Source organism: Trichosurus vulpecula, chromosome X (assembly GCF_011100635.1).
Source record: "Trichosurus vulpecula isolate mTriVul1 chromosome X, mTriVul1.pri, whole genome shotgun sequence".
In the NCBI taxonomy this organism is placed as follows: domain Eukaryota; kingdom Metazoa; phylum Chordata; class Mammalia; order Diprotodontia; family Phalangeridae; genus Trichosurus; species Trichosurus vulpecula.
Genome location: NC_050582.1, coordinates 20,412,972 through 20,437,797, shown reverse-complemented (window position 1 = coordinate 20,437,797; position 24,826 = coordinate 20,412,972). Strand labels below are relative to the sequence as shown.

General features: G+C 41.3%; 1 protein-coding gene across 1 annotated transcript in view; it reads left to right on the top strand.

Moving 5' to 3' along the window:
* Positions 1–24,826, top strand: part of LOC118832811 (connector enhancer of kinase suppressor of ras 2-like) — a 566,603-nt gene that overhangs the window by 399,185 nt on the left and 142,592 nt on the right. Inside the window, exons 12-13 of the mRNA XM_036740170.1 lie at positions 848–934; positions 7,486–7,742. Of these exons, the coding sequence (XP_036596065.1) occupies positions 848–934; positions 7,486–7,742 (344 nt within the window). The remainder of the gene's footprint in view (positions 1–847; positions 935–7,485; positions 7,743–24,826) is intronic.

The window sequence follows — 24,826 nt, the reverse complement described above, 5'->3', positions numbered from 1 at the left end:
ATTCTGGTAAGGTGTTAGGGCACTGTCAGCACGACTTATTCTTGGGGGAATAAGGTAGCTGGGCAGCTTCTAAATTTTTTTCCTCCTAATAACTTGAGCCTTAAACAAATAGGCTCCATACCTGGTCTCTGCTTGGCATTTGGAGAGCTTTGGGGATTTGGCTGTGCGTTTCTGACTGGGGTTGACTCACAATCTAGACGGCTGTTTTATGTGCTTGGTGATGATAATGCGCATTGACAAGGTCAAAAAGATAATCCCCCGAAGTCAGGTTTACAATATTCCTGGTTTATTGGTTGGGCCCCCAAAGCCACTGACAAGTCTATACATAGAATGAAAGACACAGAAGCTTCCTGTCCCGTTGTGCTGCTGCTATTTGATTAAATGGATATCTTGGGTGAAAACTACCCAAAGTATCATCATTTGGGAGACTTTGTTTTTAAATCCCTGTTCTATCTTCTCTCCCTCTCACCCCCTCCCCCACCTCCTCCCCAGGTTATTGCTGTTATCCAATTTCCTCTGTCCTAGCATTTAATTTACTAGGTCCAGAATTTGCTCTGATTTTCAGATAGAGCTATCTGAGTTTCTGTAGCTAGCCTGTGACATTTTTAATATGGGCCAAATGTATCACTGATAAAATAAACTTTTATATATATTGCTTTAGCACCAACTCTGTGGACCTTGGTTTGGAGCCAAGGGAAAACATCAGCATTAATAATAGATGTATGCAAATCCAAAGACCACACTAATATTCTTTATGCAAGGAACATGTAATGGATCTTCTCCCCTTCAGCAACCATGCATTATTATGGAGTGAAAAAGTAATTGGTTCTTGTTGGACTGTTTCCAGGTGAACCTAGACCTGTTTCCATGCCCCCCGAATATGGCTGGGTGAGAGATTCCAGAGAACATGGAATGCACAGACGAAGTGGCAGAGGTGAGTTAGCCAATTCTCTTCAAACCGTAAAAATGTATTATGGCTTTTGGATGGCAAACTCTCACCCGTGAAAACTCTCTCACGTCTCAAACTGTCCAAATCAGGCAATATTAGGAATGGGAAACTTCAAGAGCAGGAAGTGGCTCTCTTTCTTCACGTCCCAAGCCTGCCCCTACCACCATATCCCCTCCTCAGAGGCATCAGCTCTAGCCTTGGAGCCTGTTACCACCCCCTCCACACACACACTTCAACGAACACCCACAAACATTAACCAAGAGCAAACTGAGGTTGGAAGGAGCTGGGCAAGGTACTACACAGTGCTCTCCATCCAATCAGAAATGTGGAATGGGATCCAAACTGGATGGAAAATTGCCTGGCACTCCCCGGCACCTCAGCCACCAGGCTACTCCAGCTCTCCAGGTATAATCGGGCTCTTACACACTTCCTTGGTGCTTTGGGCTGGCTAAAAATCGAGGCCCTGTCAGCAAAGAGTAGGAAGGGAATGTTCAGTTCTTCCCCACCCCCACCCCCCAGTTATCTGACAATTAACCTCAGAGGATTTATATAAGATTAGGGTACATTTCTTTATCTCATGAAAGCATTTCAGCATTGAAGATGTGTGGTTTTCCTATTTCTCCTCCTCTCTGTCACAATCTTTTCCTTCAATTATGAAAAATACTACCTGCTTACAGAATAAATCTGACCAGAGAGGTACAGTTTGCACTCTGTGTAACTGTAGGCTTGAGAATGAAAGTGATAAGAATGAAACCTAAAGGCTGTAATTTGTGTGTTTGCTTTATAAAGGCAAAAGCTAATATTTTAATGAAATTCATCAGACTGAAAGCAGTGACAAATGCCTAGATTTGGGTTTCTTATAGGTCATTCCTTTTGGGGGAAAGACAATTGTAATCATTTGTCAACAGTAATCCCATTGGTCTGTGCCTCTCTCTTCTCCAAACTATCTGCCACACAAATCCTAAAGGGATATTCCTGGAGCACAGATCTGGGTCTGATCATGTCCCTCCTGTGCTTCCCTTAGTACCAATAGGATCAGTTACAAATCCCTCTGTTTGACATTTAAAGCCTTTCATAGCCTGACTCCAACCTACCTTTCAAAGAATATTATTCATTCCTTCTCTTCACAAACTACTTTCCAGACATACTGGACTTCCTGGTGTTCCTCATACATGACATTGAATTTCCCATCCCAAGAATGTGCTTTCTCTTCACCCCCACTTCTTTGAAGCTTGAGTTTTCTTGGAAGGACATCTATCTTCTTCACGTGTCCTTTCCTGAACTCTTTAGCTACTGGTGCCATCCTCATTTTTTATTACCTTGAATTTATTTTGCATTTGTATGTCTAGATGTAGCAAGTTTCCTGGGTTAGAAGGGAAACTCCTTGAGGGCAGGGACTGTTTCATTTTTGTCTTCCTCTCCCTAGCATCTAGCAAGGTGCCTGGAACATGGTTATATCAATATATGTTTGTTGATTGATTGATTATTGTTGACTGATTCCATCCTAAATGTAAACAGCTCATCGCACGCCTACAGATATAAATGGAATTAGGCAAGTGGCCTGAAAAAATACCATGTTCCCTTTCCATGTTTTTATAGGATCATAGAACTAGAAGGTATCTCAGAGGCCATCTAGTTCAAACCCCTCATTTTATAGGTAAGGAAACAGAGAGCCAGAGAGACCAAGTGACTTATCTATAGTTAAACTGGTAATTAGTATCACGGGCAGGATTTGAACCCAATTTTTCTGAATCCAGAGAGCATGTTCTTTCTACTGTACCACATTCCTCTTGTAATCAGCAATTATAGCTATTCAGGGTAGAAGGGTTGGTGGGTACTTTCTCCTTTCTATCCTCTCAGACCTGACCTATCTCCTCCAAAAAGGCCTGTTTCAGGGTATAAACTCCCCTTTGGCCACTGCCTTCTCATCACTCTCTCCCCACCCCACAGAACATGGAGATATAATCAACTACACTCTGTTATAACAATTAGGTTGCTTTTATACTAGGGGCACATGGCAAATGCTTACTTGCTAATGCTTGTCAACTGACTAAATACTGGGAGTACAAAGACAAAAGTAAAACAGTCCTTGCCCTCAAGAGCAATGATTCTAATGGTTCAGACAACATGAACATGTATAATGAAGTACCTAATACTCCAACAAGGACATGTAGTAATTTTGGGAGGGAAGGCATCAGCAGCTGGGGAGGATCAGGAAAGGCTTCCTAAAGAAGATGGTGCTTCAACTGAATCAGAGTTAAGGAGAGAGTGCATTCCTATTATGGAAGACTACCAGTGTAAGTCTGGGTATCTGAGGCAGAGTAGTCATGTATGCAGAACAGTGCATCACCCAGAATGGCTAGATTCCAGACTATGAGGAGGAGAGTAACTTGTAAGAAGACTGGAAAGCTAGGAATGGCCCTGGTTGTGAGGAAATTTCAGTTAGCAAATAAGGGGTTTTCTATTTTGTCCTAAAGGTCATTGAGAGTCACAGTAATTTACTGAGCTGTGAGCATGATCTCTGACCATGGTCAGAGCAGAGCAGTGCTTTATCCAACTCTGATATTCTCAAATTCTTTCTTCACAAGGATTCATTTATTAAAATGTTAATAGAAGCAAACATAACAAATCATGTATCATTCTACCTATTAGTATTTATTAGAAAATGACCAGAGTACATTGTTTTAATAAGGCATTACACTAAACTAGCTAAAGTGAACTCTTCATGTCATGTTTTGATTTCCATTCTCAATATAAGTTTAAAAAGGATTATCATTTGTATTTAGAACATGGGGATTATACTGGCCATTAGAATAAGAGTTGGCAGGACCTGGAAGTCCATAGTGTCCAACCCATCCCTGAACAAGAATCCTCTCTACAACATGGACAATAAGGGAGGAGCCTCATAGATCCCAAAGCAGCCCATTCTAATTTTGGACAGCTCCAACTCTCACAAAGCTGTCCCTTACATTGAGCCCAAATTTGCCTTTCAGCAATTTCATCCAACTGTTTCTAGTCCTGCCCTCTGGGACCAGACAAAACAAATCAAATCCTCCTTTCACATACTGGTCCTTAAAATACTTGAAGACAACTCCCATGGTTCCCTGACTCCCTGAAAGTCTTCTTTTGTCCAAGTTAAACAGATCCCACTTCCTTCAGATTTTCCTCATACAGCATGACTTCAAGAACTGTCACCCTCCTAGTCATCCTTTTCTAGATGCTTTTCAGCATATCAAATACTTACTTAAAATGTGCTGTCTAGAACTGGACACAGGCCTCCAGCTGGGGCCCCAACAAGGCAGAGTATAGTGTTTTATTCTCCTGAATTTTGGAAAGGTTGCAAATTCAGCTGTGTGTAGCAAAGGCTCTTTTCATTAAGTCCACTTAAATGTGCCTGAACTTTTTCTCACATATAATTTTAGTTTGTTACAGGGTGAGCATAGCCAAGAGAGAAAGAGAGTGTAGAAGAGCCACATTCAGAGCAAGGACCCAGGAATCCATGTATACTTGAAATGTAAGAAATCTCCAAATAGGCCTAATGACTATCAGTCATCTTTAAGGTCCCTTTTGGCTCTAGAGTCTCTGATTCTCTTACAGCCAGTCCCTCTCACCCAGTTCCTACCTCAGAGTCAGAAAGCTTGGGTGCACTGGGCCTTTTATAGTTTACAAAGCACCTTCACATGTTATTTCCTTTGATCTCCAACCACTCTGTGGGGTAGTGGGGTAGATATTCCAGGGATATCTAAATGCTTGCCAAGTAGAAGGCATTATCCTAGAAACAGGAGAGGGAAATCAAAATGAGGCAGTCCCCATGCTCAAGAAGTTTTCATCCTGATTTTGCAAATGATACTCAGAGAAAATAAGTAACTTTGAATACACATGTGCTTAACCTCACAGGAGTGGATGAATTAGGCAGAATGGTGATAAATTAAATGAACCACCAAGCATTACCAGCAAAAGCTAGCATTGGACTCTGCAGCTGGAGTTCAATATAGAAACCATCATTCTGTTGTGGTTACCAGAATTAGGAGCTCAATTTGTAGTGATGAACTCAATTTAAGGTCTCCTCCCCTAAAATAAATAGGTAATAAGAGACCTAGACTCCAAAGAATCACAAAAAGATTTAGAAAGATAAGACCTATGAGTAAAGGAGCTCATGAAATCAAGTAAATAACTAAGATACATTGCAAGACTATTCAGCGTCAGACACTGTGCTTAGTGCTAGAGATACAAAGAAAGACAAAAGATAGGCCCTCCTCTTAAGGAGCTCGGTCTAATGGGGGAGACAGCATGCAAACAACTAGGCAGAAACAAGCTGTATGCAGGACAAATCACAGATAATCTAAGAGGGAAGGTATGTAATTTAAAGAATGGCCAGTGATAAGAGCAGGACAGGCAGGAATAGAAGGTGGCAGTTCTGGACCGACATCTAGAAACTCTGAAAACTTTCAACAGGGCAGTTAGGGAAATGGTCACTGCATTTTAGGGACAATGAAAGCTGAGGATATTGGCAAAGCATACTTTTTCCATCCAGAGGCACACTTCTTCATGAAAGGAAGGAGCCAGAATCAGTAAGGATCGGTGTTCTCTTTCATGTTTTCCCCGAAAAAGTGTTCATTGAAATCTGTAAAAGTTTTCTATGCAGTCTTATGAAGAGGAGAATTTGAAAGCCATGAATGTGGCTCTAACAGGTGCTCCAGTACAGACTTAAAGCACCATGCATACCTGTTTCTCCCAAGAGTTTGCTCTGGACCTTGCTTGTATTTGGGTAGTACTGCTCACTTTTGGGTCCAAGAAAGATACTAACTTCCTAACGTAAAGTCTCACTCCCTAAGACGCTCCTCCTGGAATAGGAATCATTTTTAGAGAGTGCGGCCCCAGAAGAGCAATAGTTCCAAAATGGAGATGTGATCTCATCAGTGCCATTTGGCATCCAGAACACCCTCGCTGCATATGCTACCTCCCAGTGTCTTTCCTCTCTGACTGTTAACAGCTATTGTACTGTTTCACTGCCATCCTGAACATAGGAGATCCTGCCAAGTAGCCAGATTAAATCACTTGCCTTGCTGATATCATGTAACTAAAACAGAGACTAGTCTTGGAGGAGGATAAGTAATAGTAGCAGCATTTGAGCAAAGCATATAATGTATACCTTGGAAGATGGTAGAACTTAAAGAGTCCGGATCAGCCTTTGTCAATACTTGACTTGAGGTGGCAAATGGCCATAGTTGTTCTAAGGGCTTGTTAGAAAGCACAGTAACACAACACACCTAGTTTTCATCCCTTCTACATGATGTATTTCTTACTGCATACTTCAAATGTAGTAAAGCAGCCCCAAGTACTTAGGAGTTTCGTATTCAGAACTGGACAGGTCTTAATCCCCCTCTCCATTTTACATAGTAGGAAACTGAGGACCTAAGCAATGAAGTGGCTTGCCCATAGTGGCAAACTCAGGTCTACGGACTACATGCCATTGCTCCCTTTGCTCCTGCGTGCATAAATCATATTCTTAGAAATAAGCACAGCAGTGGAAGCAGAGGAGCCAAGCTTTGGCTTATCCCCCCCATCTGCTGAGCTAGACCACAATATGTGTTTGGCAAGAGTATACCAGGTAGTTTGCTTATTGGTGCTTCAGAGATTGGTTGTTAAGGATTCAATGCATATTAATTCATGCTGTTAATTGGCCTAGAAATAATGTACTAAGTGGCGAATTTAATGGCGATTTAAATAGTCACGTTTTTATGTACCCCCCCCAAGAAATCTATTTCTATTAGCTTTTTAATTGGAGACTGTTGCCACCAGCCATCTTGGAATCATTCCCAAATGTGATTTTATGGCTAAGCAGGAGCCAGGAAGTTGTTGTGTTAGGAACTTGCTGTTAGACCAAGTTATACTAATTTTCATTTCATTATCTGACTTTTTCTGAATAGAGGGATTGTTAAATATTTCCTTTTACTGTAAGATTTAAATACTTGAATTTTCCAGAAGCATGAACCACCCAGTATAAAGTAGCTACATAAAGTGATTCCAACTGAAAAATTTGATGCTAGTAAAGTACAGGAATTTCTAGAATTCCATACACTTAAATCAAGGCATTTCTTCACTCCCAACATGGATTTTTTAATCTGCAGACATTAAATTCCAAGATATAGTAAATTGCTGGTATTTCTAGAGGCAAAGAGATAAGGTACAACAGCTTTTTGCATTGGCCACATTATGCCAATGAATTCTGATTTAATAAGAGTTCTCTTCTGGAGAGTAAGCATCCTGGTTCAAAGGACTGTAAAAAGCTGAGATAATGCTTGTATTTCATTTCTCATAAATCTTAGTAAATATATTCAATATGACAAGCACTTGAGCAGAAAACTGTGGGTTGTGGTCTCCATTTGAAATGTCATATAGCGACACTCACAAGAAGCTGTTGAAGGAAATGAGGCTTTTTGCTTGCAGAGAAGTATAGTCAAGTGTAAGCATTAAAGTGAGACTTTTCATCCCTCTGCCTAATCTGATATTCACATTCTTTTTTTTCCTCCTAGCCCCAGAATCTGAGAGTTCAATGATGCAATACCTGGGTGATGACAGGATGTTGGCGTACAGAGATGAATCTTCAAAGCGTAAAGAAAAGAAGGATTCAAGCCGAAAGTCTAAGAAAAAGAGCAAACATTTAAGCAGCTCTAACTACCCTATCCACCCACCGATGCTGTCCTCTGCTGCTGGGCCTCGAATGGACTCCAGGCAGCCTGATGTCTTGAATTTTACTATGCCTGAGGGCCGGGCTATGGCAGTGTCTCAGGTAAGTCCAAAAGCATATACATTTGAGCCTTATTTGCCATTTCCTGTCACAAGTTTGAAAAATAACCTTGCTTTCCTTAGTTAGAAATGCAGGCCAGGAAGAAGAAAGGAACAGTCTTGTATTCCCTTTCTCTTAAGCCCCATTCTTTACCCACAATGGTTTAACCTTGAAACTTTCCACCTTGAGGAGCTAGTGGGCAAAAGAATGGGCGTAAATACATTGTAACCTACTCCTCTGAACCCCATCAAGGACCGTGTGTCTCATATTGGCACAAACTTCCTGTTATTATACGTAGAGCATGGATATTTCTTAGCTCTATAATCCACTGCAACTCCACTCCCCCCGCAACCTCCACATATACATACATATGCAATAAATGTATAAGAAATCCTAGGGTGCCTATTCTATACATATCCTAATGATGTCCCTTTTCCTCCATATACAATAAGCCCAAATGAGCTCTCAAAGTACCATAGATCAAGTAATCGATAAGCAGTCATCTCTCTAAATCCAATTTGGTAAAGGAGACTACATGGAGGGACCTTGCTGTTGTGTTAGGGGTTATGTTCTTCCATAGAAGTAAGTCGAATTTAAGTTAGTACAAAAGCGTGGCATTTGGAAAAGTATGATCTGAAATCTTGACTTCCTATGCCTTATAACTTACAGTTAATCAGTTATTTCACTTGAAAAGCATCAAAACACTCTAGCAAGTGTGTTTCCTCCAGCACTGTGAATTGCATGCACAAGCTGAGATTGTTCAACATTTGATGAACTATTTTTGATGGTACAAAGTAATATTCTTTCTGATGAAACTTTACCAAAGTGTTACCTCTGAGACATAATTAAGTTGATATGCATTGAATTTAGCCTTGTTACACTTCATTAACCATGGTAAACAAAAGACATTTAATTTGGACTGTATCGTTCGTCTCTGTGCATAAATATGCAACTTGAAATAATTACTTTGTTTTCCACTGGAACGTGTAATTGAATGTAACTGTACATTTAGAATGAGGCACAAATTCTCATAACCAAAGGGAAACTCTGAAATTGGTGCCTCTTTATCGCTTTTAGTTTAATAGAATGAATTTGTGATTTTCCCAAGGGACTGCACCCCTCCCCGAAAAAGTCGTAATTACATATTATGGTTTTATGGTTCCCTCTTTTATAAACTGGGGATAATGTTGGTCACTTAGAGTTAATAAAAATAATATAAGCTACTACCTCAGGTTCTAATGAAAGTATCAATATTAAACTATTTCTTTCAGGGTTGTTGTTTTTTGCTGTTGTTTTTTACAAATGACCTTTTCAGAATTGTGAAAATATGTTTAGAAATGTGCTATTTCATAGCTTTGATATTTCGAACTTAATAGTATTATGACTATAGTAAATTGCAATTTATTAGTTAAAAAGAATGTAGCTATTATGTCACATCTGTGAATTATAGTCCAGAGCAATAATATATAAAATTTATATTTCTCAAGAGAGTACATAAAGCATTTATCACAAAATACATTATTTAGTTTTAAATAAAAACAACTGCCCCAAGTATATTGTTCTTTCCTTGGTAAGAAATAATACCCACAATCAGATTTTCCAGTAAAGATTTTTTTAAAAAATATATTCCTGCAACATGGACTCTCAGTGGTGTATCCAACCAGTTGACTACTCTGCCCCAATAACATTCCAACATATTAGCCATATCTCCATCATGGAAATATATGTAACCATTTCTCAGAAATATCTTTTTCATCCAGATCTTTACAACAGAGTATAATGTCAACTAAACTAAGAAATAGCTTCATTGATAAATGATTTCATAGACAGATTACCTCCTTTGCATTTCACAAAGATTACAGTAATCTTGTTGACCTGGATTGTGACATTCTCATATGTATTCCTATCCAAATCTCAGAGTGAATATCCTGAAGAAATCTTTGACACAACAGTGTTCAACGAGGCACATCTTTTCCCTCAAATCTTCCCCTTTTTCAAACTTTTCTATTTCTATTGAAGGCACCACCATCCTTCCAGTCTCCCAGTTTTGTAACCTTGGCATTATACTCAACTCAACACTCTCTCTCACCCTATGTATCCGGTTGCTACATCTTGCTATTTCTACCTTCCCATCTCTCACATCTGAAGCCTTCTCTCTACCTCCACAGCTACTGCCTTAGTTCAGACCCTCATCATTTCTCACCTAGATGATTAAAACAACTTCCTACTTAGTCTCCCTGCTTCACATCTCTCCTCCACTCCACTTCATCCGACACACTATTTTCCAGATTTTCTTCAAGTCCAGATCTGACCATGTTACTCCCCTACTCACTTGACCCCAGTGGCTTCCTGTGGCCTCTAGGATAACATAGAAAATCCTCTGCTCAGCTTTTACAAGCCTATACTACCTGGTCTGATGAATCTTTCCAACCTCATTGGATATTCCCTTTCCTGCACCCTGTGATCCAATCAAACTCACCTTCTCTCTATTCCTTATGTATGACTGTCCATCTCTTGTGCCTTTACACTGGCCACCCACCATGCTTGGAATTTACTCTCTCCTCACCTCCATTTCATATGGTACCTCTCTCCCTGTAAGAGCCCAAGTGTTGCCTTGCACATACATGCAGCCTTTCCTGATCCCCCAAATGCTAGTTCCTTCCCTTCCAAACTACCTTCTATTTTACTCTGTATATATTTACTCACTTTGTATTTATGCTATATGTATATATATATATAGATAGTATGTATAGTGTATATATATAGATAGTATATATATATAGTGTGTGTATATATACATATATATATATATGTATGTATATATAGGCTTGTTGTCTCCTTCATTGACATGTAAACTCCTTGTGAGTTGGGATTGCTTCATCCTTTGTATTTATATCCCCAGAACCGAGCACAATGCCTGGAACATAGGAGGTACAAAATAAATACTTATTGATTGATTGGCTTATCCCTCAACCTTCAAAACCAAAACCTAAAAGAATAGAGAAGTCAGCTTCAAACAACTGATCAACCATCCAAGAGTGGGCCAGGCAGCAAGCTAAAAAGCATTCTTTCAAACATTTCTAATCAAGGAAGGGTCTGAACCAATTTTCTGAAGTATATCCATGGCCACTACTTTCTCTGAGGTAATACTTAGGTAATACGCCTCTTTTTAAAACAAGATAAGGTATACTTGGATAGTTCATTTACCTGATAAATAACAGTCCTGCATTCTTATCAGAAAGCATGTGGATAATCATTGCCTCATCCTTCAACTGTTTCAATATGGCCTCTCTAAGCATAGAGAAAGAACACAACTTATTGAAATTGATCTTTAAAAAGATTAATACTAGATTTCATGAGTAATGGTGTTAGAATTATGATGCCAGAAGCTCAGTATCATTCTATAAGCAAACCTGAAGTGTGTTACAATTCTGCCCAAGGAAGAAGACACACCAAAGTATACAATATTGATAGTCAACACTACTAAAGTTAAAGGTCTGTTAGGTTAAAATGAGACTCGTGTAAAGGTCCTGGTTGGTTGGTTGGTTGGTTGGTTGGTTTGCAGAGAGAGAGAGAGATTTTAGTATCACATGGGCAGAATCACATTTTGATCACCCAGGCATATGGCCATTTCTGAGTTATGGTAGATTTTTTTTTAAATAAGAATGATTCAGTAATGACACAGAAGGAAAAGATAACATCTTTGTATAAAGCAGTCCTATAACACCACAGGTTTGAAAAGACAGTGTTGTATAACAATTCCAAGCAGTTGGTATGCCATGTGTATGAAAATCTGGGGGGGAGTTCATTGTAGTCAGACATTATATGTTTTATCCACGACAGGGTTAGCATCTCTGGCATTGCTTCATAAATAAACTCACCAAAAGTGCCCTTTTAAAAAGGTACCTCGATTAGAGGAAAATGCTAGATACCTGTGGGTTTGAGAATGGCTAAATACGGGGATTCCCAAAGGAAGGTTGGTGGTCATGGGTCAAATAATGTAGTGTTTTCATTTGAAATAAGTTCACAGTTTCAACACTGTACACTTCACTGTGCCACTCCTTTCCTGTATATCCATACAAAGAAATATGTGAGCAGACAAAATATTTCTATTTAATATTCCAGTGAAGTGCAGCCTTGTTACACTGAACTTTGGGGCTGCTAAATATAGCACCCACTTCCTCTAGAAAATCTGTAATCAAAACAATTTCCTGACTAATAGCTTCTTAATTAAACCCATTTACATGCAGTTCATCAGCTTTTCTCTTCCTCAGGTCACTGCTACTCAGGACCATACTTTGTTCCTGTTTTCATGAAAGCCATTTCCGGGGTGTAATGCAGGGGTCTCACGTCCTGGGAATTTTGAATTCTCCATTCCATTATTCAATCAACATTTATGAAGTGCCTGACACGTGTAGAACACTGTAGGGAGATGGGAAGTTTAAACAAGATGTAGTCCCTGCCCTCATAGACCTTACAGTCTAGCAAAGGAATAAGCAAAAATCAAGCCTTTGCTAGGTGCTGGAAATGCAAAAGTAAAAGAGTCCTTGCCCTCATAGACCTTACTTTCTACTGGGGAAGATAAGCATCTACAGATTTAAGGATCTACCAAATATATATAAGGTAATTGGGGAGAGGGGGATACCCAGAAATGCTTCGTGTAGAAGCTGGCTCTTGAGCTGAGTCTCCAAGAAAACTAGGGATTCCAAAGGTAGAAGTAAGGTGGGAGTACATTCCAGGCATGAAGGCCAGCCAGGAAACAGGGCTATAACACGGTATTACAGAAATATGTCAGAGTTCTGTGGGGCCCAAAGTGGAGAATCACATGGCTTTTGAGCTGGACTTAAGGGACAAGTAAGAATTCAACAGGCCAAGAGGAGGAGTGAGAACATTCCAGGCACAGGGTCCATGTGAGCAAAGCAATAGAGGCTGAAAAGCACAGGAGACAGATAGGAGAACAGTTTGTAGGAACTGGAAATATATGGAGGAGGACATTATAAAGAAAGGCTAGAAAGGTTGGGGAAGGAGGGATGAAAGATCATGACAGACTTTATTCAGAAAGTAACAGGACCAGAAATCTAGAACCTCAGGATCTCAATTTTTTTATATATTACACCTTTATGGGTGAGGATAAAAAAAACTTTGAGCAAAATCATATGCATGCATATGCATATGCATATTTATTTACTTATTTATAAGCTATATGTATACTATTATATCAATAATATATTGTAAAAACTACACACAATATAAATTTTGAAAGGATGATATAGAAGTGAAATAATTTTTGATCCTTGAGTTAACAGAGAGCCACTGGAGTTCCTAGAATGTGTGGGTTAGGGGTGGGCAGGAGGGATATGAGATGGGCAGACCCGTGTTTTAGGAAAATCATAAGATACAAGAGCTTCTAGAGCAGAGACTGGGGTTTTTTGCTTGTTTTTTTGCCTTTCTATATATCCCCAGGCTTAGCACAATGCCTCAGTCATAGAAATTGCTTTAAAATGCTTATGGGCTCAGTGCCCTGGGGCAGGGTGGAGCCTACTCTCTGAAAGGCTCTCCATAGACTTATAAGATCTGATATGAAGAGTAGGTATTGGGAGCAGAATTTTCCCAATGGCACCTCTGAAGTATTGGGTATCATTTAGATTAGGTTCTAACTGTGCTAAGGAGCAGACACCTGACTCCAAAAAAAGGGAGGCTGGGAATTTTCCCAAAAGTGACAGGAAGGAGACTGCTAAAATGGTGAGGGTTAAGTGAAGGTATGGCAGGGGTAGGATTAGTAATTATAGCCTGGGGGAAGTGTGACCTACTTTCTTCCCACACTCCAGTTGGTTGACCATGTACCCTCTGGGATCGTAGATGGCACTCCCCCGCCACCAGGGGTGATGCCATTCCCTCCTTCCTTTGGAGACCACAGACAGGAAACCCCTTTGTTTTATGGATGAGGAAAGTGATTCCAAGAATTTCAGTGACCTTTCCAATGTCGCACAGGTAGTCACATAGGTATCAGAAATGGGATATGAAGCAGGGCCTCTCCCTCAGAGCCTGTAGTCTAGCCACTGCACCATGCTGCCTCCTATCAGGTACCAGGGAAGTTTTTGGAGCAGTGGAAGAATGTGATTCGATTAATGTACACACAAGATTATTCTGACAATGGGTTTAAGGATGAATTAGATGAGGGTTGGAGAAGCGGTATGAAAATTGGTTTATAGTCTTGGGCTCAGGTAATTCACTAAAGTTATTTGCAGTATAAAATTTCTTTTCCAGGACTATCTATGCCTAAAAATTCTCTGTATAGTTGTCCCTTTAGATTCCTATTTGATTCCCTTTATTCACAATAGCTATAGTATTTTCATAATCTCCAACCTAGTGCTAGCCTTTTTGTCACAAAAAATAAGGCTGCCAAACTGTCTTCACGAGGATGGAGTGAACTTTGCCCAGTTGGAATCTCTTTGTGAGATGAGTTCATCACAGATCTCCATGAATAGAATGTGACTGAATGAATACCTGTCTGGCAGTTCCAAAAGGTCCCTCCTGCTTGCAGAGGGCCTGCTGTTCTCAGGGAGAAAAGGAAAGTTTTATTGTTCCTGCCAATATATCAAGGCCTGGGTTGAGACCACCACTGTCTGCCACCCCACCCCTGCAGCTTTCTAGGCCAAGCACTCCAGCCCTTGAAAGTCATAAGCCCTGGTCAGGGAATAGAGCCCTATTCAGCCCAAAGGCCAACTTGTCATCAAGCCTTTGGATGAAAGCGGGGTAGTTCTCTAGTAGCACACTTTAGAGCTCTCAATATGGATCAGAACTTGTGTCAATGAGCTCTCCCCTGTCCGATTTTTCAGAACCATACATCTTCTGTAATTCCATGGAGCCCTGACACCTGACTCCTTCATCTGCCTTTACAAATAGCACAGAGTTAGTGACACTGCTTCCAGGAGAGATAAAGGGAGAGAGGTGGCATTTCTGAAACTCTCCACGCTGCAGTCCAAAGTACAAGAGCAGTGTAGGGAATCTATGGTTTATTTGAGTCAATGAGGTGATGTATTCTACATGAAAAGTTTAAGAAAATCTGTCCCATTTAGTCTTTTTTTGTCAATAAGAGTTTCAAAAGATGTTTTCACTAAAAAGCTATATTCTAGCTAAGTTGTCTCTCCCCGATGCCCCTCATTCTTTTGGCACTTCACAGTTGGATATTTGGGAAATTACTGTTTGCCTTATAGCCACAGTGAGAAATGTGTTGTAAGTAGCCAAAGCCAGAAATAGGATAACAAGAAAAACAGACCAAGTAAATAAACGTAGAGCATCTCGCTGGAAACAGCTGCACATTGAACTGAGGAGTCATTGTTCATCACTCAAAGATAGATTCAAAGTTGAAGAAGCTATGAAAACCAATCATCCCAGTTTGTGGCTAGCATTTTATGATGATTTAAGTGTGGTACTAAGTTGCAAAACACTTTATTCTGTGTGGCTTACAAATCAGTAAAATGACTAAATTGCTTTACAATTTTACCACATCTTATTGCTTATCAGAAGTGTATAGTCTCTCTTCTTCTCCCTCTCTTCCTATCATTCATTTGGGAACTCAAGACAATCAATCAACAAGTATTTGTTAAATGCCTACTATGTGCTAGGTACAGAGCTAGGCTCTGGGCTACTAATACAATGAGCTGCAGAGGTAGGGAACCCTCCCTCCCCGCCCCCCCCCCGTTGGTTCATAGGTACGTATTTCCTATTTAAGAATGCAATCAACAGAAGGGGGAAAAATCTGCTTTTCCATAGGTTACTTCATTTACATTTCAGTTTTTACAAGGCTGTCATACCTTGTTCAACAGAAGATGTAAAACCAATGTAGATACTGTATATAGGTGCCAGTTTATTATGTGTATTCAAACTGGTTGCCTAAATCTACTAAAGCTGAGTTGAGGGAGAAATAAAACTTACACCTGCAACCAAAAAAAAGGATAATTGTCTAATTATTAGACAGTTCCCATTTGGAAGGAGCTTCTATGCTAATGGGGAAAATGACAAATTCCCTGTGTAATCGAACAGACTGAGAATCAAGAAAAAGCATATGACTAGAAGGTGGGTGGGAAAGGAGGGAGGGCACAAGCATCAGGGGAATGGGTTCAGGAAAAGTCTCGAGCTTGGAGGAAGAGGGATTCTATGAGACAGAGGAAAGGAGGGAGTGCATTCCACGACTCATAATGTAAAAATGCTATAAGTGTCTCAAAGAAAGGGAAAGCCACAGGTTTTAAGGTGAAATTAGATTTAATAAAGCCTTCAAAAGTATCCATAATGCCCTTTCAGAACCTCAACAATAATTTCCATCTACCTCATCCTCTTCTCATTAAACTCCTTTTCCCTCAAGCACCACTAAAACACTTTCTTATTACATTATTTTTCGATTTTGTCTAATTACTACTGTTACCGGTCTTGTTTTCTATTCTTTTTCATTGCACATGTACAGTATTTCAGGCACATTATGAGTTGAATAGGTTTCTGTGGGCCGACTTGGGAACCTAGCCACCATTTCTAACAGTATTTCTCTGGGAAAACAGTTTCCAAGTTCCAAACAATTAACGAGTACAGCAAATGCTCTGGGTCACTCTCCAAGAGCAAGACCAGCTCCATCTCTCCCTCATGATTGTGCCTTTTCAATGCCCTCCTCCCAAGTCTAGCAACAAAGCCAGAGCTAACCAGAGGCTCCTCTTCCCTGTGCCTTAGCAGATTGAAACCAGGTACAGAAAGTCTAGGCATTCTCCAAAATACACAAGAAATGCATCGGAAGCATTCAGCACATGCTTCTAAAGATAGTCCCCGTCTCATGTGAAAATAAACTTTGTCAGATACAACTCATTTTTTACCATACCTGTCACCTTATCACCTTCCTGGCACTTTTAGAACCGAAAAGAGACCTAGACAGTTAGAAAAGTGACAGGAAGCAGATGGTAATAGAGACTCTGGGTTGGTTGAACTAGAAAGGTAGCCAAGTTCACATGACTTGTTTCCTCTGAGCTCCATTCCCTAGGTCAGTTAAACTTTGGTCTAATCACTGGCAAAATCACCACTCGGTAGTTGCAAAAGTATTCTGAATTAATGTCAGGAGGTAGTGTCAGATTCCTTCAGTGGGTAATCAGATGGCATCAAGGACAGCCTAGGCAAGCACAGAGAGGTTAGAGTTAGACTCAGGGTGAGAGTCACTGGCTGGCCAGCAGGTGACGACTGGTTTAGCCATTAAAAACTCATGAAATCTATATCAGTGGACTGAGGATCAACAGAGATGAAATCAGAGATCTGTGAAATAGTGAAATCATAAAGTAGTCCTAGAAAATTCCGATCCCACTAAGATTCCTTTCCTTCCAGGCTTTCCATAGTTAGAATGCAGTGGATAAATACAGAATTTCCCTGGCCCCACCATGTTATGAATGCTTTCCATGTATTCAAATGAGTACAGCAATATCCAAGTGCATTATGGGGGAGAAATGTCCAGGAAACATTCATCATGTGTCTATTACATGCCAGGAATTGTCCCAGGAGCTGGGGAACCTGGGTCAAAAAGGAAACCTTCCCTTGCCCCGGAGGAGCCCACATCCTACTTTAAACAGCTCTGTGGTCTCGAAGGCTTTATAATCAATGGAACAGTGGAGCTGGAACTGCCTGGAGTGGACAGGGGACATTTTGACAGAGCATTGGCTAGGTGCCTTGATTACAAAATGAGGTCCCAATTGAAATCAACCTAAGTATCTGTAAAGTAAAGAGTCGTCTCTTTGGAAACAAGATCTTCACAATATTTGGATGAGATTTGAAGGTTTAAGGAATAATGCTCGAGTGGCAAGGCACTCTGGGGGAATGAAAATAATAACAACAAGCATCTAGATAGCACTTTAAAGTTTGCAAAGCACTTTACAAATAGTATCTTATTTGATCCCCACAACAATCCTGGGAAGTAGGTGCTGTTATTATCTCCATTTTACAGTTGAGGAAACTGAGGCAAAAAGAGGTTAAATGACTTGCCAAATGTCACACAAACAGTAAATGTCTGAGAAGCCAGATTCGAACTCATATCTCCTTGGCTCTAGGTCCCCCGTCCCATCAATGCACTACCTAGCTGCCTCAGACAGGACCACACTGACAAACTGCTCTTTTTGGACCCCATTCGAGGCAGGGCAGGACACTCTTTGAAAGCCCCAGGTACAGCAGAATTCCCCACCCCCAGCACTAGCCCTGTTTCCATCCTGTCTCCCACACCCCTCAAAGCTATAACCTAGGGATGCAGTCCCAGGAACTACTTCTGAGGTCCTGGAGCCCCTGTCCAGTCACCAGCCACATCTAAAGACCCAAAAAAGAAAGGTTTTGCCCCCAAATTTCTTGGCACTTGGCACAAAAGAGTTAACACCAAAACCTTGTGTGATGATATATGGTACATAAGTCTCGCCCTCCCCTTTTCTTCTCCTCTTTTAGCCCCTTCATTTCCATTTCTCTGATGACTGTAGATCTACCTCCATGATGTGAAACAATTTCATTTTTCAGCCATGTTTCCCTCCCTCTTGGTGTCAGATGCCATGTTAGCACACAGTGCCCAGAGTAGCCCCAGAAAGCTTCCTGTGGACTTAAAGGGGCTAAGACAGGTAGTAGTGGGACTCAAGGCCTTTTACTCCAGATACTGCACACAGATGCTGATCCTGAGTAAACTACTGAAGGCTCTTCTTTGTGCATTTCTAGTAATCACATTTCCTTCCATTCAGTTATCTATACTACGGACATGGAAGGAGGCATAGATTCACTTTGTTTATGGCTACATGACCACAATTTTTTACTAAATTAACCCTATTTCTGCCCAGGCACTGCTGGATAAAGTGGCAAGATCAAATGTAGGTGATGTGAAGGGTGAAGGAAAAAGAGAAGAGTCAGATCTTGTCCCTTCTCACTAGTCCCAGGATGAGCATGAGGCTAGAACAGTATTGGGAGCAGGAAGGTGCAGGGAGAGAACAGGAGGCCAATGGAAAGTTGAAGCCTGAGATAGCCCCTCAGCCCCAACAGCTCCCACTACCATGAAGTAGTGCCAGCTCTCTGCTTGAGGAAAGAATCTCCACTCTAACATATTAACAAACTGTCAAGCACGATAGATAACCGGGTAAATTCCTGCATCCGTAGGTTTTCACAGATGTGATGATTCACAAAGGGACTGGCAGCATTTCACATTTGGCCACAAGGGACCTAGTGCTGGCATGGGACCATAATATTTCCAGGAATACCTGAGGCCTAGTCAGTACATAGTGTTGTAAACCACGACTGTCTCAGGCAAACCAAGACATCTGTTCATATTAGAGTTGATCATTTTAGCCATTTGACTAGTCACTTCACTCAAACCAGTCGAATATGTAAACAGCACATTAGTGAGATGTGCTGTGTGGGTTCCCCCCCCCACACTCCCTCTCCCCGCTTTGGTTAGTTTTTTTTTTCTTTTTCCACCTAAATGAAGGTGGATTTTAAGACCACACTGGTGATATTCAGGTTAGGCAGGAAGTGTTGCAGTCAATGTGGCTTGTCTCCAGAGTGTGGTAGAAAAACACACCACCCATGTAGCAGAACAGTGAATACTCCTTTGGCAGCCAAGGGTATAGGGGAGGCATGACAGCAGGGGGGACAAAGAGGCAACAGACAGACTGGCCTTTGGCTGAGGAGAAGGCTATCTCAAGAAGGAAAAGGCCCAGCCAAGAGGAATTTGAGGTGAGCAAATCATTTCTAAAATGTCCATGTTCTCTGAGTAATGGCTAGGTTCTCTTTAACCTTTCTGTCCCCACTTTAGTGCTGATGATTTTGGAGGTGACCTTGGTGTTTGTACTGGGGCTCCTGTAGCTCCCTCCACATATGATGAGAGGAGCCTTTCAGTCGTGTGTGAGCCTTCATGAAAGGGCACCCTGTTAACTTTGCAGCAGCCATGGAGTAATCGTTTTTCTATTTAATGACTCAAAAACTCAGGCTTAACTCCCAACTGGAAGTGCTTCCCACATTCTTGCATGGGATCTACGTCCAGAGGAAGACAGTCTGGACTTTTGAGCAGATCTCAGGACAGACAGATGTGCCGTGAGACTGTCTGCCTAGGAGTACAAGAGCAGTGGCTCGTTCCTTCTTTACCATGTGTGGGTCTCAGTGTTCAGATGAGTTGGGCTTGTCAGTATCTCACAGCGTCTGCTGACCCAGCAGAGCCCATAATACGTACCCTTTAGCAGAAGAGGTTTTGTAGATGAATGGAATAGAAGATCCAAAGCTCGAACTGCAGCTGCCAGAAGTCAACTTGACAAATGGTATGAAGTTTAATGGCACATGGTGAGAGAGCTGAGAACGGGAAATGAAAGAACTAAAGGGGGAAAACGCACACAGAGGCTGAGCTACCGGCTGTGCCAAAGACCTCTTTGCAACTAGAAAAAAGCACTACATTCACTACTAGGAAACTTCAGGCCCCTCCCAGCACAAAAGCAACTGAGTCCTGCCCGTCTGGCCAGCACCTTGCAAAGCCCTGCACACTCTCAGCCCTCCAGCCTTTCCAATTCCATCTCTAGTATCCCACCCCGGCAGGCCTTTCCTTCCACCAGGCCTTCAGCCTCACTGGTCCATACACTATATGCATTCCCATTCCTTCACTCATGTTCTCCTCAGCTTCCTAAACCCTTGTTATCCTTTAGGAGCCCAGCTCAGGCCCCACCTTCTCCTTCCATTACTGTTATTCCACCCTTCTTTGACCTTCCTCTTTCTCTTATGCTCAGCACCATATAGTCACATTAGCACTTCATTGTTTCCGTTGTGTCATTTGTCTTGGTTTTGACTCCCCAGTTGATTGACGAGCTTTTCGAGAGACAGGGTCAATGTCTTTTACTTCTCAATTCCCCACGGTGCCTAGTGCTGTGCGGAGCATACTGCACAGCACACTTCACAGTATGCTGTAGACATTCAGTGAAGAAAATCATAACATCATAGATTTGGAACTGAAAGGGACCTTCCAGATCATCTGCCCCACCCCTCATGTTGTAGATAGCCTGGGAAACTGAAACACAGAAGCCTTCCCAAGGTCACGCAAGCAAGAAAAAGCAGAGTCTATATTCTTCTGTATCATGCCTCCTCACTGAATTTGGCACTGATCTACTAAAAGGAGAAATTGACTAAATATAATTGAGTTTCTTTGAGTCACTCTGGAAGGAGAATACACAATCTATACACGTATATTGTATTTTTTACATTGAAATCAAACAATACAATTTAAGATTTGTTATGGGTGGTGGAAAGTACTTGAGATATTTAATGAATTTATGCCAAGAGAACTTACTATTCATGTCCTATCACCATATAACCCCCTGGTATGAGAGAGAGGTCAGAGATAGGATGCCCTCACTTGTGATATGTGCTATTCCAGCCAGGATTTGCCAACTGTATCAAATTACTGCATTATTTTTTGCCATGAATGAGTTTGTTTCCAGACTAAGCCACCTAAACTCAGGAGGCTCTAAGGACCTGTAGTGCCATTCCCATGTGTCCAAGCTGTGCTATGGCAGCCCCGTGGCAGGTTCTCCCAGGAATGTCAGTATAGGCAAGGTATTGCTTGCTTCTGTGAACCATAAGGGAATTTTCATTGTCTTGAAAGGGATTGGGAGAGGGTTCCTTGATCAGACTCTGAACCTCAAGAGTGGTATTCTTGGCTCAAGGATATAAGGTCCTAGTCACATGAAATCTTCTTGTAGCCCCTATCCATGAAGTGGTTTTAGAATGGGTGTTTCTGAACTCTCAGGATTTTCCCAGGCCCCACTAGTGGAGTGATATGAAAGGTTTTGTTCACAGTTGTCTATTCCTTTGGCCCAGTGCCACATTGGATTGTCAAGGGATGAGGATGAAAAAATACGAAATGTGCACAGTAAATGATGACCAGAACTGACCACACTACTCTGGGTGTGGTCTGACCAGGACAGTGTACAATATGACTATCATTTCCTTATTCTTGAATGCTGTGCATCTCTTGCTGTAGCCCAAAAGATTTCCTGGGACAGTGTCCTGGCCATCAGACCTATTCTAAAAGGTGGGAATGATGGCAACCTTGGGAAGTGTTTGATTTAGAGACAGAGGACCTACATTAAAATCTTAACTCTGATATTTACTCTTACATTGGGCAACTGTCCAACCCTGTCTTGACTTGAGTTTCTTCCTCCCCCAAATGGGATAGTGAATTAGATGACCTCTCAGGTTCCATCTATCTAGGAAATTGGAGAACCCTAATATTAAAGCTTCCTCTTCTTAGCAGTGGTCAGAACCACAGAGCCAAGGCCCACTGAAAATGCATGAAACAATTCTAATTAGAGTCTAGTCTTTGTCTTCCTTTCTCTTAATGACAAGGAAGAGGAAAAACCTCAAGAGAGAAGGTTTCAAAGAAATGAAATTTGTAGGTGAATATATTTGCCATGAACACAATTACCCTTAGTGGTTTCTGTGAAGCTTGTTAGTGGAACCATAAATTGCTGGAAACATGAACTCTTCTTAATGAAAATGTTTCCACAGCAAATTGCTGCAAAGATATGTCCCCTCCAGTTTTTAAGGCCAAAGTCACCAGTGGAATATATAGGATTCATTTGAAGATACTGTGGGTAATGCAATATAGTATATAGTAGAAGGGTTTCTTTGTTTTTTAACTTACTTGATTTGCTCACGCTTGTGAAATTTTTTGTCCCATCTCAAAAACACCAATGAAGCTCTAAGTTTCCATGGGGAAAATTCAGTACCAGACAATTATGGGCTTTTCTAGCAGCTGTTACCTAATGTTAGATGAGGTATTCTTTTGTCATGAGGTGACTATATATTGATCTTGCTCTCTCTGAAGGAAATTTAATTTGACATTTGTTTGGAATTTAGCGCTATTTAATTTTTGAGAAGTACATTTTTTCTATTGCAGGAATCTATATTCTACTAATGGTAAACTGAATCCTGTAATAATTGATTTAAAAATTCACCAAACATTTATTAATGGACCTACTATGTGCAAATGCTGTGCTAGCCCTGGCAGGAAAGAGAATTGGAAAAATGATAGTCTCTCTTCTCAAGGAGTTTATAGTTTAGTAGAAGAAGTGGGAGAATGCAATGTGCACATACATAAGAATAAAGCAAGGCAGAGGGTGACGAAGGCAAAAGAAAGTTCTTGGCTAAATACTTGGGCAATTTGAAGTGAGGATGCTTTCGTTTGGGGACAGGACAGTTGTGTATCAGCGAGCCAAAGAAATCATGGTTCTTATCCTTTGGTGCACGGGTGTAATGAAGCAAAGAAGGATGGGAGTATCCCTAGATTGCATTGATATTATACTCTGTGCCCTTCAAACACTTTCTTAACTCTCACTTGAGTCTCACCACAGCACGTGGGGTAGGCAGAACAAGTGTTATCACAATATTACTCATGAGGAAACTGAGCCACTGAGGTTGTCCTTTTCCCAAGATCACCCAGATAGAAGCCGATTGAGGGAGAGTGGAGAACTAAGCTGGAGTCTCAAAGCAGAATGGAGAAAACGAAGGTTTCCTACTTCCGGGGTGAGGGGCACCCTTTGCTGATGGACACAAAAGGAGGAGAAGCCACAGGTTGTACAGCCCCCATCCTGGGGAGGGGGGAAAGAATAACCAGAGCACATCGCTTCTCTTTTCAGAGAAGTGAAATGCTCTGTAGCCCTCTGCTCTGACTGCTTGAGCCGCCCCCTGAGATTCATTCATTCATTCATTGATAACAGGCATTTATTTAGCACCTGTTCTGTACATGATATTATGCTAGGCACTGGGGGTACAGAAAGAAAATGAACAATATTGAGCCTTGGGTAGACATCTTCAGTTTTAAAAAAGGATTAAATGTTCTTTTCAGGTCACCTAGTTAGAAAGAATTGGCACATAGTGACTCTACTTTCACAAAACAGGTTTTGAGTATCACCGTTGAATCTTAGATTGAGTCAAACTCAAAACTGCCCAACTTGAGGCTTTTGGTTTCTATGGGAGCCTTAAAAAACAAACAAACACAGACAAAAACAAACCCTGCTTTTCGCTTGTCTATACTACAAGCAACAAAACAAAGTGCCTCCAGCTCCTGGGCCCCATGAGATTCCATAGATAGGTTAACAAAGGCAAAAAGAAGTGTTTTCTATGATGCTTAAAGCAAGCGGGGACTGGCTAGGGGATTCTTAGAGAGTTGTACTCCCATTCTGGGCTTGAGTTCAAAAACCAGGATAAGAGGGGGCCAAAGAACCTCCCTACATGAGAATGGCCTCTCTACCCCTCAGACTGAAGTATAGGCTGATCATCTCCAACAAAAGCTAAATGCATAGCCCCCCATCGTTGGGAATGGGATCTCAAAACGAAAGGGATTTTAAAGATTCTTTAGGCCAACCCCTGCTTGACAAGTGGTGGCATTTAGGCCCAGAAACTTCAAATAATTTACACAAGATCAGTGACTAAGCAAACAGTAGAGCCAAAACTCAAACCCAGGCTAATTTGACTACATAAAGTCAAAGTTCCTTGTATATCATTGTGAAGATTGGGGATGGCTATATACATAAGTGCTCTAAGCAGCCACCCATACGGTGTGACCTCAGAGCTGATGCTATCCCCACATGTACACATACCCTGCCCCCACTTCAAGTGCTTCTCCTGCCTGTTTGCTAAGATAGAAATAACTCTAATGGGGAGTAGAGGCTTTAAACCATAAATGGTTTAAAATGGAAATCCCGGGGCAGCTAGGTGGCACAGTGAGTAGAGCACTGGCCCTGGAGTCAGGGGGACCTGCATTCAAATCCAGCGTCAGACACTTGACACATTTACTAGCTGTGTGACCTTGGGCAAGTCACTTAACCCCAATTGCCCTGCCTACCCATCTCCAAGAAAATGGAAATCTCTCTGGGAAAAGGTTTCACAGAAAAGGGCAGCTAGAGGGTTAGCAGGAAAGCTGCTCAGTAGATCGAGCATAGGACTTAAGAGTCAGGAAGGCCTGAGTCCAAATCCTGTCTCAGACACTTAGTAGCTATGCTACCTTGGGCAAATCACTTAACCTTTCTCAACCTTGGTTTCTTCAGGATTGT